Below are 18,202 nucleotides of genomic sequence, written 5' to 3'. Positions count from 1 at the left end.
CCTAACAAAAGCCCAAACGGCAAACAGGTACCAACCCACCCACCCCCCTTCCACCCCCCCGCAGTGATACAAAAGCATTACAAGCAGTCAGTAGCCCATATAACAACATAAGACCCTTTATTCATTTTCCACCGATAACAAACCCCAGCACTGGGATCATACACTGGATATAAGGATAAATCCAGCCCCACCACGCAAGCAAGTGGGCCAGCATTGCAAACATTTTCTTATCAAACAAATACAAATAGAAACAGAAAAATTACACCCAACAGATTGCTCTATCACACTCTGGTCAGGGTCTGTCCCTTTTTGATTCTTATTTCAGTCCTCTTGTGCCCCACGTTGGTGTGCCAAAAAAGTGTGTGGTGGTTTATGCCCTACTGGGACCAGAGACCACATTGCCGTTGCCCCTCCCCCACCCCCAGCCGGTCAGGGAAAAATAACTGGGAGGGAGAGAGAGGGAGGAAGTGGTGGGGAAGAGATGGTTTCTCATGAGCTGTTAACAGAATCAGGAGAGGAAAAGATAAGAAAGCAGATGGCTGATAATTTATTACACCATCTTTAGCAGAAATGAGAATTAAAAAAAGAACCTGACTGGGAGCAATGTAGCATTTCTCACCTACTCAATGATATAAAGTGCCCAGAAAAAAAATAAGGTTTGGCAAGAAGATAACATCAAGTGGAAGGCTGCAATGTTTTAGCTTTACTGGTGGAAGTAGAATGCAGGTGAACAGGTTGTTTAGAATTAAACTAATTGATGCTAAATAATTTTTTTTATTATCTGCCGATAGTGATGTTCATTCAAACCCTAGAACTATCCAAAGAAGAATATTCACCATATAATAAAAACCCTCTTTTTTACAGCTTTTTTTTTTTTTTTAACGTATATTTCTATAGGTGCTAAATTGTCTAGGACACCTCATTCTCTAGCAGGGCTGCATAACAGTTCTGAACTGCTTAGAGAAGGGGTAGTTGTAATAGCACCGAATTCCTATCCGAAAAGTTACAAGCATGGTTTCGATCTAGAATTACAGTATAAGTATTGATTATTGGAGTTAATGTAGTATTTGCTGATGATGGAACTGTTTATACTTTCCTGTATCACTGAATGCTCTGAGCTTGTTAGTGTGTCTCATCTACATGTATTTCTAGCAGAGATTTGTCAAGGAAGTAGGCATCATAATCACTGTATATTTAAATTAGGGTAATCTGAGAGAAGACTAGATTAACAAATAGTGTGATTCCAGAATCAATTTTTGTGTAAATCTTGGCATGTGGCTCCTGCTATTGGGATCTAGCGATACAGCTTCACTTAATATGCTGTATCATACTGATTCATATTAATACTGTCTTTTAATCTGAACAGAGTTCAAGAATTTTTTAACAGTTCATCTTGGAATACTTCCAATAAAACTGTTTTTACTTTTGCAAAGTGCAGCAATTTACACTGTTGCCTGAGCAGTTGCATGCTGTTTCTAAACAAATGCATATGTTTGTGTGTTTACTGTCTGTTTTGCATATCTGGTGGAAAGATGATGTAATATCTTCCAGAAATTAGAACAGTATGTCATTCAGTAGAATATATATGTGTGTTTCTTCTTAGTACTGAGGACCTTGGAGCTCCACTGAGATTGAGCTGTTGTCATGTTCATCATTGCACCAAGTAGAACCGTAAAAGAAATTAATTGTCTCAAAGTAGACAAAAACTGAAAGAAGGAGATGCTTTTCTATTTTTCCTAACGTTGCACATTGCTTGCTTTTAGCATCTAGATCTTCTCAGTCCCTTCCTATGTCTCCTAGAGGCATAATTTTCCTTGTGGGTTTAATTAGAGTATCCCAAACTTTGGTCATTCAGGGTGGCCCATCCTTGTACGAATTGGTAATCCCTGGGATATGGTTATTATTATACTAAAACAATGTGGCTTTTCAGTACTTGGACTCCATGGAACTCTCACTAGGACATGTGTAGGATTCTATGATGGCAAGCAGTTCCATTAAATATTACATGTATTGTTTAGAGAAAGTTTAGCTTCACGGAGAGTAACTTTGGAACATGTTACATATTTATTGACATTTGTGCCATGTTCACATTCAGGATGGCCTAATTCAACATCTGTTCCTGATGAAAGTGAGCATCTGGTATTTCACAGATAATTGAGACATGAGCTTACTGTCCTTTAGCCCTACCAGACAAATTGGAACCAGGCTCTCCAGGTGGATGGTAAGACCTGTTTCAGTGCTGGTTACAATTCTGATCACACCTTTTATGTGGGGTGTGATCAGAATAGGGTTGATCTGTTATACTCTGTTTGCAAGCAGAAGTACCAGCAACTTAAGTGTTGTGTCTTAGGATCAGAAAGAAAAAGAAATGAGGATTTTTCCAACACGTAAGAATAAAATGAGAAAGTTCTTGAAAGCTCTACCGCTATTACACTTTCTTTTTTTTTTTTTTTGATCACTCTGAAAATCTGAATTTGTGATCCTTCTTTTGCCCTGACTAATAAATTTTTCATACAGCAAATGAATGAATTCACCTATAAAACAACTGCTTGGTGACCAGGGTATGGGGAGAGAATTTGTTCCCTTACTGAATTTGTCTGGGGTTTGTCCAGGGAGGTAAATTGGCTCATAGAGAAAATAAGCACAGGATGATAATTATGTATTGCAAGAAGCCCCAACTAATTTTGTCTTCTCTTGTCCTGGGGCAAGGTTGCATAACTCATTATTGTTCATTATGAATTGTAAAGATGAGCTCACTTCTGGTCAACGAATACAATATTCAGTCTTTTGTTTGTTGGTGCTCTGTTTAGCTCATGGCTACGGTTTTTAACTAGAGGAGACTATTACTCTGTATTAAGCCTGAAAGATCCCAGAGGAAAAGACTATGATCTTTGTTTCTTAATTTCCTCTGTGACAATGTTCCCTAGAAAGCAAGCCTGTGAATAAGTAATTGTTGCGGATGAAGGTATCTCACAGGTTATGATTTAATAACAATTTAAGATTTATTAATGGTGTTTTGATTTAATCATTAACAAAGTGATTTTGTAAAATAAGTTATGATTAAAATGGTGACTTGATTTCAGATTCACACTAACTTACTACAAGGTATTCTGAATCAAAGTGTGTATATATATGTATATATGCAAAACACAAGACATACAAACAGTACAGAAATATTTAGATATCCAGTTAAATATATAAACATTCACATTCTTAAAGGTAAATGTGTGTAGTTAAACACATAGATAGGTAAAGAGGTGAATGAAAGAGGCTAGCCTATAGTTAAAATTTCCCTCTTCTCAAATTTGGAGCAAATACTCAAAATGCATCAATATTTCTCAATGGACAATAATTGAGAATCAAGAATAATTCTGCTTTCACCCTGGCCTTATGTCGGCTTTGTGGGCAGATGATATTCAGACTTCAAGAAGTCAGCCTGAGAGACATCCCAACTAAGGAGAGATGCTGGTCACAGCCTGCTGCTATCCAGGAGAGCTCAAAGGGTCTCATTTAGAATCACTATTTATAGGGTCTGAGATAATTGACTTGCATCAGGTAATTTTCCATTTCAGCTCAACTCAGATGAGGAAATACTCTGGTACTTTCTACTAGTTGCACAGGCCTAGAACTTGCTAGAATTTGAAGTTCTGGTATCACTGTCTCTGGGCCACAATCCAAATGTACTAGGCTGTCAGCAGGTGATAGATTGCTGTTAACATTCCCAAGCAATAGGGGAAGCAGGACCCAGGTACATTAAGGGGGTGCCTTAATACTACAGTCCATTGCCTTTTGCAATCCGTCTTGGGTTGGTATGTGGCCCAGGAGGAGGGGAATTGCACCATGCACTGAGCAGCCCAGAAGTGGGGAGGTTGCAGCACCACAGTGATCTAAGACACCCATCTCATTAGCAGCTCTGTTAGTTGCAGGATTTGATTTCTTTGTGCTCCAATTTATCTATATGCATCTATGGATGTGTGTATGTACAGATGCATGAAAACAAGCAAATTATTTTTCTCCTGGCACTTGCTTTATGTTCCTTCTTTAGAACCTATAAAACAGCTGTAAGGCAACACAGTCAGAAGTACTGCAGTACAATCGCAAATATCAGCAATGTATTGCAAATTCAAATTGCAATGCCAAACCAGGCTAGTCTTCTAAATGATCACTTGTACAGACTTTGCTGGTCTGATAGACCAGTTGTATTTATACACTTCCTTTGAAAAAGCAGGAGGGATGGAAAAAAGCAATTGTCAATCAGATAATTAAAAAGCATATCCTATCAGACTCGATCAAAACCCTTACAGCTATCCTTCAGAAGAAAATAGCATAAACATTGTCTCTATAGCTCTAACTCCTTCTATAAACATTTCATTCTTGAGAAATTACATCATATGGATTTCACTTCTGCTCTGTATTTGTTGCATTTGATTTACTCTGACAGACCTTTATCTGCATAACCATAGCTTTTTTTTCTTGCCAGGTATTATCAGCCGCCAGGAAGCAGAAGAGTTGTTGATGAATAAATCTGAGGGAACATTCCTGGTGCGAGTCAGTGAGAAAATCTGGGGCTATGCATTGTCTTATCGCCAGCAAAGTGGGTTCAAACACTTCCTGGTTGATGCTTCGGGGGAATTCTACAGCTTCTTGGGGGTAGATCCAAACCGACACGCAACACTGACAGATCTTATTGATTTTCACAAGGTAACCCTTGCTAGGTAGAGATCAATAGCTGAGTGGAATGGATTAATAATTTAAAAAGGAACCATGTAATTTGAAACCACACTGGAAAGCAATGGGTAACTAGGGGGGAAAAGTGTATACATATATATTCTACAGTAAGCTTAGGTGTAGAATTTACAGTTTGTGTCTTTTCTTGAAGTGAATCAGAAGGATTTTGCCCTTTTTCCAATGCTTCAACATGTATTTTTGTCCCCTTCAAAGTAGATTCTTACGCAATGGATGCTCTCCTGGGCTAAAAATGGACTAATAAGGGCTGACAGAGCTAACACTTTTTGACCCTCTTTGTTTGCAAATTTGGATTGGAAATACCATAGAAAGGTCTTTCAATGAAATTTCAGCATTTTTCAACCTTTGATGTGAGGTCTGTCACGTGCAAAAGCAAAGGAGTGGGTCCCTGAAATAAAGAATGGAACAAGGAGGAGGTCTCTTTTAGGGATGTGCTAAGAATCATTCCTCATTATCCAAAACAATCTTACAAGAGTAATTTACTACTCATCTTTGACTTTAGATGGGTTTGAATTACTTTGCCTCTAACTGTCTAGTTTAATAGCTGGTCCAAACACTGGTCTCTTTGGCAATCATTTCAGGAGGCATCTTATCCTGTCTCTCACATTGTTTTCTTTGACGCTTTTCTGCCGACCCTTTCTGGTGAACTACTCTGTCAAGTATCCCAAAGCCTTCTGGTAACCAGCTATGCAATCTTCATGTAAATGGTTGCACTGCAGGCACACTTTCTCTTGCAGCTATTGCTATATTGTTTGGAAAAGTTGCTGCTTCCTCAGGACTATTTTTGGCAAGAGTATACTTCTCCACCTCCACTTCTCTTTGAGGGTCCTTTTCACTTTCAGTCAAAATGAGCAGGGCTGGCATAATTGGCATAACTACTTTGTTAGTTGCTTATTCATCTAAAACTGCTTCATTTTGATTTAAAAAAATTAAGAAGAGCTCACTCAAGCAACTCACCTGACAGATAAAAGGGGATGGTAACCATTAGCTGTAAGAACAATCTTCTTGCAGAAGAGGGTGTGAGTGTGCATTTTCTCTTATTACTATTTGCATTTAAATACTGTGTGGAAAGCAGCAATAGCATATTCAAGATCATTGCTAAATCTTTGTATTTACTTCCTCATAACCTTCTCAAATTTAATTTGACTAGTAACTTTCTGAACTTATTCTCAGTCTGATGTAGTGATTGGGAATGAACCACAACTGGGAGCCTGAATGCGTTCTGAGGAAATCAGACACCAAATTTCCATTAAATTTCAATTAAAACTGGCTAAGTTTTGAAAATGCTAGGCCCATATATAGATCCATAACTTGGATCTAAATTTTCAGATGAAGGATTGCTATTTTAGTCAATATAATTCTGGATTCTGTCTGATTTTGGTGCATCTATAAATCTTAAACTTCTACAAAAATAAAAATAAATTATCATTACTCTCAGAATAAGTGCAAAGACCAAGTCCTCTATTTTTCCAGTAAGTTTTGTTTTGTATTCATCTTGGTAATCAATTACTGGAATGACACACTTGGCATGTGGGTATTTAGTTAGTGAGACTAGGTGCTATTTTGTAAAGACTGTCTTTACCGCAGCAAGGTTAATACACTTCTCTGTATCAGTCAGAAAGCTGTTACTATTGTGTGTGAGCACTCTACATTGAGCTCTTGCTCAATCTGCCTGGGGAAGCTTCCTTCAACCCAAAGACTATGGAAGTGGCATAGTAGGACTGGCATATGTCTGCTAAATTAACCCTTGAGAACATCCTTTATAGGGATTTGTAGCTGGTTTTCTTAAGTAGCATAGCAACTTCCAGGTAGCACAAATCTCTGCTTTTTTTGTTTGTTTCCACTATTTGATTCCACTATTTGATTCTAACTGTTTGATTCCACTATTTGATACTAGCTCAAGTTACTACTGTCATAAGAGTTAAACAAAGCATGAAGAATGAAAAGCTGACAGGATCCCTCTGTGGGTCTGTACTAATTTTATCAAGCATTTATTTATAACTGGTTACCAACTACAGTGGTGTGATGGTCTTTATTGCTATTAGTTCCTTCTCTTAGATGACAGGGAAAGGCTTATACCTTCGATATTTCAATTGGTTTTATCTTTCTAGGAAGAAATCATCACATCCTCAGGTGGGGAGCTACTACTGGAGCCATGTGGACAGCAGAAGAATCCACCAGACTACAGTCCTTTATTTGAATAACTGATCCAGGACTAACAGGAATGCATTCTGAATAGCTGTAGTAATAGATAGCTACAAAAGTAAACACTGAAAAGTAATTAACAAACTTCCAAAGTCACTGGTCTTGTGGCCAAAATGTATCCTCATTAGGAGGCCCATAATATTTCTCTTTTGCATCTGAATTATCATCATTATTCGTAATGCTAACATTTTAAAGGTGAGAAATTACTGGCAAATTACAAATGAGGACTAGGGGTTGTGGCCAATTACACTGAATGCTAAGTTCGTATTTTAATTTTCTTAATGTCTGAGATTGAAAATACAAAATGCAGCAAAAAGTATGGATGGGAAACTATTCATAGAATATTGGATGAAGTTCCAATATTGGTGAACAGATTCTTTTTTTTTCCAAAGCAAGTTTTGTCTATTTCTGTTGACAATCTCATTACTCAGTGGTACACTTTTGATAACAAGAGAAGCAGCCTTAAAACATCCTTTTGCAGTTTGTGATTGCTTGAATGGTTAGGTGTAGCTGGAAACTAGCCATTGTGCTTTTGAATTCAAGCCTACAAAGTTCACCACAGCAGAGACAGAATAAGGTCACTCATATTAAATTTACAATTTCATGCAGTCCAACAGCCTTGGAAATTTTACTCCTGCACAGGAAGTGGTCTACTGATTCTAAACTAATTATTCTAATGAAAGCAGTTTGATTTGCAGCAACAGCTCCTCTCACTGGCCTTGTCATGTTTTCTGCTTTCTGATGTGCAAGATACATGCTGGAGATTCCTAGCTTTACATTGCTATAGGACCAGGTTTCCTTGAGCTGAGTGAAGGTGGGGGTGGTATATTTATTCACTGAAAAGGTACAACTAATTACATTATCATCATCCTATGTCCTGTTTTTAAAAAGATGCACACAATGTATTCTCAATCCATTTATTATATATACTAAACCCCATGAAAATAGACCTGAAGCCTAGACCTATGGAGCAGTTGCTTAGTGTTTGGACTAAAAAAAAAAATCTCGTCACAGTAGTTAATTTGCCCTCCTGAAGTTTGTTTCTCAGGCAGCCAGTTCAGGAAATGGGAGTGCAAGAGTTGAAGAACTGTTGCTATTACCTTTCTGTGCTTCTTGTTCTATTTCCATGAATGGCCAGATAGAAAGTGCTAGGTATAGAAGTGTTCTTTCCAGCTCCAAACATTCATTTTTGCAGGGTGATACTTCAAACAACAGGGCTGTGACAGTTTTGTATGCAACTGATTTCTTGCATGAAGGAGGTACCTATTGGTTAGTCTCATAGTCATGTCTTTGATAGGCAGTTTCTCAGTACTTTTTCATGTGATGTGTATTTTGACATGTAAAGTGGACCAATCCATGTGTGGCACTGTACCTCCATGGCTAATTTTTTCCTGGGAATCTTTGAACACATAGTAAAGGCACAATGAGTTCTACTGCTACTGCTTTGGGCAGCCTCTGAATTACTGTGTGGTTCTCGTCCAAATCCCAGCATAGACTTCCCTCCCAAACACCATGTGAATCCATCTCTTCTCGAATAGTCATTTCTCTTGACTCACTGTTACCTTCTATACTTCGTCTGACCTAGATGGCAAGCTCATCTAGAAAAAGAAACTTGTCTTGTCCAAGTTTATAAAGCACACTATATGTTTAAGGTGCTACAGGTAATAATAAACAGCTGTGGTAATAACAGCAAAAATTTTTCATAAATAATTCTGTAGTTAGCACATATTACAGTACAGATTTTTGCACACAAACTTTATTGTTGTTCAGGAAAATTTTCATTGATTAACGTTGCTTTTTGTGTGATTTAATCCATGAAGGTTTGTGACCCATGAAAAGAAAATTCAAATGAAGTTTCCACAGAGACTTAGCTAGACAGTTTCTGTATTGATTACTTGGCACACTGGCTCAGGTTTTAAATAGTTACTGTTAGCACCTCATAACAAAGCAAATCAGGAGCAGCTGCTGGTAGTGTAGAGTGCTCAGGTAAGACAGCAGCTGGGCTTTTCGCAGCAAGTAGATTTACAGAGGTAGGACATTTTTTAGCTATGTGTCTGATATCTTGAGAAAAAAAGTCACTTGGGAGCTAGATAAAGGGTCAAGATACCCAGCTGGTCTTGGAATTTTGTCAAAGTGTGGTCCTTTGCAGGTCATCAGGGGCTGGATTCTTGAAATGGAACACAGCTCTGCAATTCTGAACATAGTAACTCCTAAATAGGCCTCTGGTAGGATCTATAGTCTCTATTAAATGAGAATCCTGGTGTGTGTGATCTGGGATCAGAATACACCTGGTATAGGTATATACAGACATTGAATCCAGCTGTCACTGAAAACTGGGATAAAAACTTATCGACACCAATGTGATGTAGATAAGCAGACACTTCTTTATTAACACCCAGGTGCGCAGGGGAGTCGTCTCACCAACAACGCACACCAAGCACCAAAATCTTACATCTTATATAGAACTTACTGATGCATATTCATTAAGTATTCATGCATAAGCATATAATTTATTGGAAATCATCAACATACTCTCCTCCTATTTCTGATTATGCGCAGTGAAAGCTAGAAATGTCTAGAAATGTGTCTGGCGTGTAATGTGAGTAGGCGTTCCATGAGTCAGTGGTCGTGAGCTCCCCCTGCCTGAATTAGCTTCTGCTTAAGTTCACGGTTTCTTGGCAGGTACTCGCAAGCTGTTACAGTTGGTTTTCCTCAGTTCCCATTAATCCTAGACCTTGACAGCCACATGCATTCTTCTAGTTCTATGTATGCATCATAAATCAGTTTATAAATCAAATTGTGTTTGTTACCTAGGTTCCAAATGCTCCTACTAGTTAATTTGGACCAATCCCTTTGGCCTTGGTATGGGGCTATACGGGGATTTTAGAGTAGCATTCGGCTGCTGGTATAAAGTGGAATAAATGTGAACAAATAATTTCTACTAAAATATCTCTTAATTCTATACTCATTAAAATCAAACATAACTTAATTTCAGTTGATAGCAATATCAGTAACACAGCTGCCAGAATGTGGAGCTCAGAGTAATTCACTGCGTTTCAAATATGGAATCTGTGAAATAATCACAGAGTAAGTTGCTTTTTTCCAACAGGATCTTCACTAAGTGCAATGTACCTCTGCCAAAGACCTCAGTATCTACCAGCTGCTTCCTCTGAGAAAATAGATCTGCACTTGCTCCTTCTATATAGGCATCTCAAGAACCACCTCAGCCTCAGGTTATTCACAGCTGCACATGTTCTATCACAGAACAACTGGACCCCTACTTTGAAGAATGGAAAGGGACCTTTTAAAGTTAAAAGTGTAGGTATCCACAGACTTACCGCTGAGGCCAGAGAGCAGCAGCTGGCTACATAGGTGTGAGGGTCTAAAGGTGGTACCAAGTAATTAAGGTGTATTTAGACACCTAGGCATCTTTGCAGTCTGGTATTTTGCCATTATGAGCTGAGGGAAAAAAAAAAAAAAAAAAGGCAGGCATAAAATGCTGCCTTCTCTTTGAAAAGGTGCTAGGCATGCTAGAAAAGACATGCAGTTCCCAAAGTTTTTGGGAGATTACTCAACCCATCGCATGCAATTTCAGGAATGTTTATAGAAAGAACATTGAAGAACTTGATTCATAAGAAATTCTCATTCAGAGACTTACAGTAATACAGCTATTTATTTCTAGTGATGCACTTCCCAGCAACTGCTTGCATTTTGTTTAGTTGATAAGAAGGCTTGCAAATATTAGTTCTTTAGTTTATGTATTCTCTTGTGATGTAATTGACATCACAACAGAATCATCATTTTCGCTTCAGAGTACATTTCCTACTTTTAATTTGCTAAAATTTTCCCTATGAATTCCATCCATTTCTCATTCTAGATTTTACCTGGCTTTAAAATAAATCCCTTGTAAGTTCTGCAAATGAAATTACTTGGAAAACTGCAATTTCTTCTGAGAGCTTTATTATGCTAATAAATGTCAGAATTCTCAAGTAAAGGAAATTCTTCCCCACCCCCCCCACCCCCCCCCCCCCAGCCTCACAGAAGTAATGAGAAATAGCCACCCAATTCATAGTTACCAGGAAAGAAAAACTCAACAATACATAACCAGAAGCTGTGTAATAAAACACAGTACAACTTAACTGAAGACAAATTTTGAGGGAAACAAAAGGAGATCATAGCAAGCAGAAATTAAGAACAGAAGCTTTCCATGGTAGAGATGTGCAGCTGCTGCCAGTATACTTGAGGGCTATGGGAGAAATACAAGCATAGAGATGTTTTCAAAGCTAACAAATGCTTCTTATTGCTTAAAAAAAATAAATGGACTATGAAAAGGTAACCAGTTAGTAGAAAGAGTATAAGGAAAAGCAACGAAGAAGTAAATATGGAAAATTAAGAAAACAAGAAAGATGAAAATGTTCTCATCCCACTGTTTTGAATGCATTTTGGATTTTTGCTACTCTGGGAGGAAGACTGGACCCTGCTACCTCCCTTTCACTCTGCAAGTCTCCAAGATTTCAGCTTTGAGCTAAATCTATCTTGGAGCTAGATTTTACACTCTTAGTCTGTCCATACTGCAGCCTTGAATGCTGCATCTGCTTCATGCTGTTTGCCTCTATATTTAGTGCTGTCTGAAGTTGCTCATCACTGTATACAAAAGTCTTTTTAGTGCTGCAGTTTCATTGTCTGGAATGGCTAGCTTTATTCTATTACACAGTGACCTTCATGTCTTGCTTTCTGATATATTTTTCTAGTGGTAGCTGTTGTTGAGTTGTAGGAGGTGCAAGTTACGGATTTTCACTATAAGATTTCCTGTCAATATTTCTTGTCAATGAGACCACCAGGAATACACTGAGACACTTGTTATGGTAATTCTGTTTCATAAGGAAAAATGCTACAGCAATAAGGAAAACTTCTAAATTTTTAAATTAATTGAACTTTTCTTCATATCTGTTTCACAGCAATAAAATCTGATACACAAGGTCCCAAGCTTGTTTGCACATATCTTTGTAAAAGCACCTCTTGAGGATTTATCTTTCCTTCTTCCTGGATCCACAGATGCATCCGCTGTTTCTAATTTTGTTTTAATCTGTTATTGTACATAGACACTTCCAATTTAATACTGCTCTCTTCTCTAAGAGAACAAAAACAAGCAAAGAAATTGGTAGCAATCATGGATGAGATTTTCAAGGCTACACAAATAATATAGATGCCAGTCAATTGCCTCTTATAATTACTGTAATGAAAGAAACATGAAGTATGAGTATTGACATATTAGTTTTATAAAAGAATAATCCAGAGCAACTGTTAAGTACTAAATCCCTATTATGCTGAACAAGTACTGAGCAAAAGAAGGCAGCTCCTGCCTCAAGAAGGAGATATTGGTTTGCTGATTAGGGATATCAATTAAACTCAGACACCAGAGTGAAAAGAGCAGGTGTATTTTACTCAAATAACTAAATAATGTAACAGTGTAATACAGAAAACATACAGTAAGAAAAGACAGAATAGTGCACTTAAACAAATAGGAAAATACAGGGTAATGCATCAAATCATTACTACCTGAGAGAGAGAGAACAGTGATTAAGAAAAGATACATCACCACTTGCATACTTTACCATCATCCAGATCAACAGTCGCTGGGGAGCCCCAGTTACAGTGAGGGTTTGGAGAGCCTGTCCCGGCCAGTGGGAAATCCTACATGGTGCGTCCACCCATAGGTGAGGCATCCAAAGTCGCTGTGAGCAGGTCCAGCCTTATATATACCCAAAAATCAGCAAGCCAGAATAGCTGGCACCTTTGTTTTAAGCAGAAATATCTGGTTTCAATCTCACATTAGATTCCCCCAGAGCTTGATCAGGCCTCAAGGGAGAAGCTAAGGGAGTCTCCCTGCTTATCTAATTGGATTATGTGCAAGGCCTCACATCAGGCCACAGTGACAGACTATAGTCTCCACAACCCTGTTATTTTATCCACACGCAAAGAAAGATAAATATATTCAACGTAGCTACATCTTCCATACATATTTCACTAATGATAACATACTGAGTTAGAAGTTTTGGTTCAGGGCCTGTTGCTCAGGCTTCAGTACTTCCACCTTTTACATCAGAACAGGTGGTTTGTAATAACTTAGTAAAATACCTATTAGCACAATGTTTATCAGTTATAAAATATACAGGATTCATCTATAAGTCAACTCTGGCTTGCGCCTATTGTCCAAGCCTTAGCACTTCAGATATCTAAAAATTTTAGTTATAACAGAGATTATTTTCAGACTTACTGAGTGGAAATTGTTTCCAAAGACCAGATTCAGAGTAAGAATTTCCACTAGATTTCAATGACTAAATCAAATTAATAGAACCTAGTTCTTTGCTGAGGTAAGCCAAGATTAATACACTGACAATTCAGTTTTGTATGAACTAGGGATCCACTTCTGCTCATTCTTTGCCTGAGTCCCCGCAGACCTGAATATAGAGCATTAATGGAGTTACACCACACTTCATTGCAGTCTGAATTCTCTTTACGTAATGCCACAACAGAAACCTGGTCTCAGGTGAAATGTGGTGGCTCACGGTGGGAGACATTTTTCTCTTCTTTTTATGAATTAAATTTTTGGCATAATTTACAGGTTGGAGTTTATTTTTCAATTAATTTTAAGGACTGACTTCCTCTTCTGTTTTATTATGCCTCTGCTTTAAGATTCCTTTTCACACCTTCCTAAGAGGATAGGGTTAGCGACCTCTGTGAAGTAGTAATGTGTTCCTGGCTGGGCTATAAATTGAAGAGTGAGGTGTTTGCACTTGACCAGATAGATATTTTTTTGTATTTCTTGAGGTGAATCTTCTGGATACATACTGTCTGATGATAATGATGTGTAATTGATTTTTATAGCTAATTTCTTGCCTTGCAAGTGCTGTGTGAAACCTTCTCTTCAAATATTTGTTGACTGCTAATGATTAGTCCTGTAGCGTGTATATTTACATTATGGCCCATAGCTAATGCAAATTTTCTACTAGGCTAGAGCCTTCAGTGAGTTTGCTTTCTTCTCTCCTAGAATTTCTTCCAGTAGTTTCAAATGAAGGTAAAATAATTTTATGGTATCTTTATTAAACATCAATAAGTGATTTTTCGTACAGAGGAGAAATTACTTCAAAAGAGATTGGATATTAAGTTTTGTCCTAATTGTGTTCATTTGATCTACGTGCAAAGAAAACACTTAGCATGTTAATGTCTCCTTTGAAGTTTAGCTGCCATTTCTCCCCTGTTCTCAGTTTTAATGAGAACTGTATGTATGAGAAGGTCATAAGCCCACGAGTACTGGAGAGAAAAGAGAGGAGGTAGGACTGTCTTATTTCACATAATTTGCATATAACATAATAATGCATATAATCAACATATAACAGCAGGCAAAGTTTTGAATTAAGTATTTCCTGAGATGCAGTGTTATTCCTGCTTAGCATTCAGAGGATCTAGTGACCTACTGTCACTACTTTTCCTGTACACAACAGTGACAGGAAGGTGTTCATACTGGGTGTGAAAAGAGCCCAAATGCATCTGAATGAGTAACGTTACAGTGCCTCAGGAATGGTACAGAACTACTGCATATCAAAAACATGGTAAAGACATATTTTGTGCATAGGTGTGAAGAGCTAGGAGTGATTGCAAATTCTTGTTTGGTAGAAGCTAATTCTTTTAATTATACAGTTGTTATTAATGCTCAATGCATGTGAAGACATGACCAATCTTAATGCACTTCGTATTCCACAAATTCACAGAACATAGATAGCCTGAAAGGAAAATCAGAAATACTTGTCTTAGACAAGCTTTAATATGCATTATTGTATGATATTCAGGGCAGAGACTTTTTAAATGTATTATGCATCACTATCAGGATATGAGAATGTAGAAGCTAAAGAAGTGCGCTGCTTATTACATAAAGCATAACAAACTTCTCAATGTAAGTTTTATAGCACTTAAAAAGTCAGTGAAGAATAAAGTTATTCACAGTTATGCTCCTCTCCTGTAGGAAATCTGACAGTATTGTAAACTAGCAAATTCTTCTCATCTAGGAGTTTAAGCTTAATAATACACTTCAGTATTACAGCAAATAATTTTAGAACACTCTACACTGAACACTGCACTCCAATTAGTAAGACAGCCTGTTGCACTTATATTTGTTCTTGGTTATCAAACTCGTCTTTTCTGTGGTAGTATCATGCTAATGAGAAATATGTTCTTAGTTAGTCATTCAAATCCAACTTTATGGAATATGTATTAAGGTACATATTTCATTATCATTTTTACCATTAGCATTTTCTCTCAGGGAATCCTGGAAAAGATAAAAATTTCTGAGAGTGATGACTAAATGCATATAGTTCTTGTCTGACTGCCAGACAGTATTTTGTTACCTTTTACGTGCTGTACTCACAGTACACTGGCTCATGCATTTTGAATTTCAGTATTTTTTGTGTTACACTGGAACCTATCTACATTTTTTAATAACAAAATTGTAAAGAGCTGTGCATGTAAGCAAACTGTTCTATGGGATGAAAATGTTCACTGAATTCCAATGCTAAGCACCCCCAACATCCACTGGAGTTCATGTGGCGATCCTTAGTTGATAAATATGAGAATTTTTTATAAGGACTGCCCATCAGAATCACTTTTCACTTTCCCCAGAAAGAAACTGAACTACTCTAAAATCTTCCACTGATACATTTTAATGGAGAAATCTTCTGTTTTCAAAATGCAAAGCTTCATGAAATTGTTTCAGTTTTTTAGAGTAAAAAAGATTTTAAGTATCTAAAGGCATCTTTAACTGTAGAAAATATGAAAAGTATGCTCAGATTTAACAGAAATTCTCTTTTTTATTCAGCCCTAAAAGAAAATGTGCTGCATTAGGCTCCAAAGTCATTACAGATATTCAGTGTTTTTGACATTTTGTTAGGTATCCATCCTCACTCTTAATGGTAGTTTCCTTTTAAGGGAGAATAGAAATACACGGGGGACAGTTATTCAAAATGTCAAGCCCATTAAATATCTGATCTGACAATGGAAATAAATTTATGAAGGTTTAAATAAGACTGCAGATAATGTTTTCTCCAGAAAAAAAGTCAAGCTATCAATGTAGGTGAGTTCAGAAAAAAGAACTGATGTATATTGTTCACAATTTTGAATATTTTGTGTTACATCCTTACAGAATTACTGTATACACTACTAATAAGTGTGAGCACTGAAAAATAATTAATTTAAATGGAAAAATAAATAATGCAAATTGTCTGCTATTCCGGTTTCTCTGAAAAAGGCTAATTCTATAAACCATATGGTTATGTAAATCACTATTCATGGACTTCTGCAGGAAAAAGGATCAAATTTTCCAAGTGTCTTGGTTAAGCTAGGATAGGGTTAAGTTTCCCCAGCAGAGAGAGAGGGGGAAGGGATCTCCAGCAGGGTTATTCATACCATGCTGACATCAGGTCCAGGGTGGAAACGTTTTTTACTTTCTCTTTGGCTTTTTGGTGGCGGGAATCACACGTTGGGTTTGTTTCCTGACCATTTGTGCTATTTCTCTGTATATCGTTTTTCTTGCTTACTGTTATTGCTGTTTATTGTTGTTATAATTGCCACTGTTGTTGCTCAGATTGTTTATCACACTGTTGTATTAAATTTCTTCTTATTTTAGCCCGGGATTTGTGCCTAACTTCCAGCCCAACCGGCTGAGGGTGGGGGAGGGGCAAAGGACAACGTGCTCTCCGGTCCCGGCAGGGCTTAAACCACCATACCAAGCTGTCATTGTGACTATGCACAACAGAAATCTTCTCCTGGATGAAGGTCTGATTAAGAAGTACAAAGTTCTACTACACATTCAAATGCCAAATGGAAACATTTGCAATGAACCCTCTGCATGCAAATGCAAAACATCCCATAGAATAGCCATTGTCATGCAGCAAAAATGAATAGCTTGGACTCTAGTTATTCACCTTAAGCTGGACTATAAACATAGAAACATCCACAGTTCCAGGTCACTGTGGTATCAGCTCCTCTGTCAAAGATCACGGGTTATTTGAGAAGACATGGGGTCAGGAGAGTGTGACAACTTTTGAAACCTTGAAATATTTCCGTGATAAAGAAAGTACTTCCCCCTTCTCTACCTTATATGAGTCAGTTTGCAAAGGAAAAAAAGGAGGCTTTGTGAAACTGGTGCAGACATCTTTTTCGTATTGGTGAGCAGACATTTAGACAATTTGTTGAAGTCCATGAGAAGTAAGTGGGGAATAAGGATTTCACAGCTGGGTCATTTTTTATTAGTTCTGGTCTACAGCACCATACATACAGTCATGAAGTGCTAACCCATCTGTTCTCAGAAGTTGTTCAAATCCAGTGGACTAAAAATATTCTGTCTGCCAAGGAGACAGTCAAGGTGATTTGAAAAAGCTTGGATGCTTTTACTTTGGGCCATAGTCTGCAGATAAATTAAGAGGCATCAGGGCTTTCTTTTATTTTATTTTATTTTTTTTTTCCTCTCCTCCTGCAGAGCTATTATTAATGAATCAAATTCAAAACAACCAAGGAGAAACCTGACTGCTGGCTAATATTCTGTTTGTAATACTATGTCTGCACCTGCCCTTACACTTTAGTAATTGGTGATCACTTGCCATATCCCTTTATAAAGCTTTTTTAGCAATGTGATTCATTTTGTATCAGCAGCAAATCAATGAAATTTTAATGGAATCAAGAGCTCTACTTGAGATTGAATTAATGTTGCTTTACCTGTTTCAATATCAAGTGAAGTTCTGAAAGACTAGAAGAGTAATAGTTTTTCAGATATTTTCTTTGATAACTGTTTCTGCACAATGGTGGCATCTTTGTGATCCGCTGTAATAAAGATTATATGCATTAATGAACAGTTTAACATTAGCAATGTTCTGTGAGAGTCAATGTGAAAATGTGGGCTTTGAAGCTGATATCTGAATCCTTGTAACTGCCACAGAGGCACAGCAGGGAACACATTAACTCCTACTAGCTGGAGTGTCAGGGAGGATCTGAAATGGTTTTAACAACTCCAAGGTAATGCGGTAAGTAACCATGCACAGGGAAGTACAACAGGGTCATGGATTGAGTTCCCTTCTTTAAAACTGTAGGAGGAGCTTGTGCTGTTTTCAGAATATTCTCACAGCACTACACCCACCTCAGAACAGCCTGTGAAGTACAGCTGTCTTGCGTGTGAAGTTGGCACAGAGGTAGTACTGTGGCT

The 18,202-nt window shown here is 37.6% G+C and overlaps 1 protein-coding gene across 1 annotated transcript in view; it reads left to right on the top strand.

Annotated features, from left to right (window-relative positions):
• Window positions 1–17,678, top strand: part of SH2D4B (SH2 domain containing 4B) — a 94,837-nt gene extending 77,159 nt beyond the window's left edge. The window contains exons 7-9 of the mRNA XM_074907088.1: window positions 4,481–4,701; window positions 6,858–7,146; window positions 16,631–17,678. Of these exons, the coding sequence (XP_074763189.1) occupies window positions 4,481–4,701; window positions 6,858–6,950 (314 nt within the window). The 3' untranslated portion in view covers window positions 6,951–7,146; window positions 16,631–17,678. The remainder of the gene's footprint in view (window positions 1–4,480; window positions 4,702–6,857; window positions 7,147–16,630) is intronic.
• The last annotated feature ends 524 nt before the right edge of the window (window positions 17,679–18,202 follow it).

This window comes from Athene noctua, chromosome 5 (genome assembly GCF_965140245.1).
Source record: "Athene noctua chromosome 5, bAthNoc1.hap1.1, whole genome shotgun sequence".
Lineage (NCBI taxonomy): Eukaryota > Metazoa > Chordata > Aves > Strigiformes > Strigidae > Athene > Athene noctua.
The sequence above is the reverse complement of the archived record's forward strand: the minus strand, read 5'-3'. Positions and strand labels throughout refer to the sequence as shown.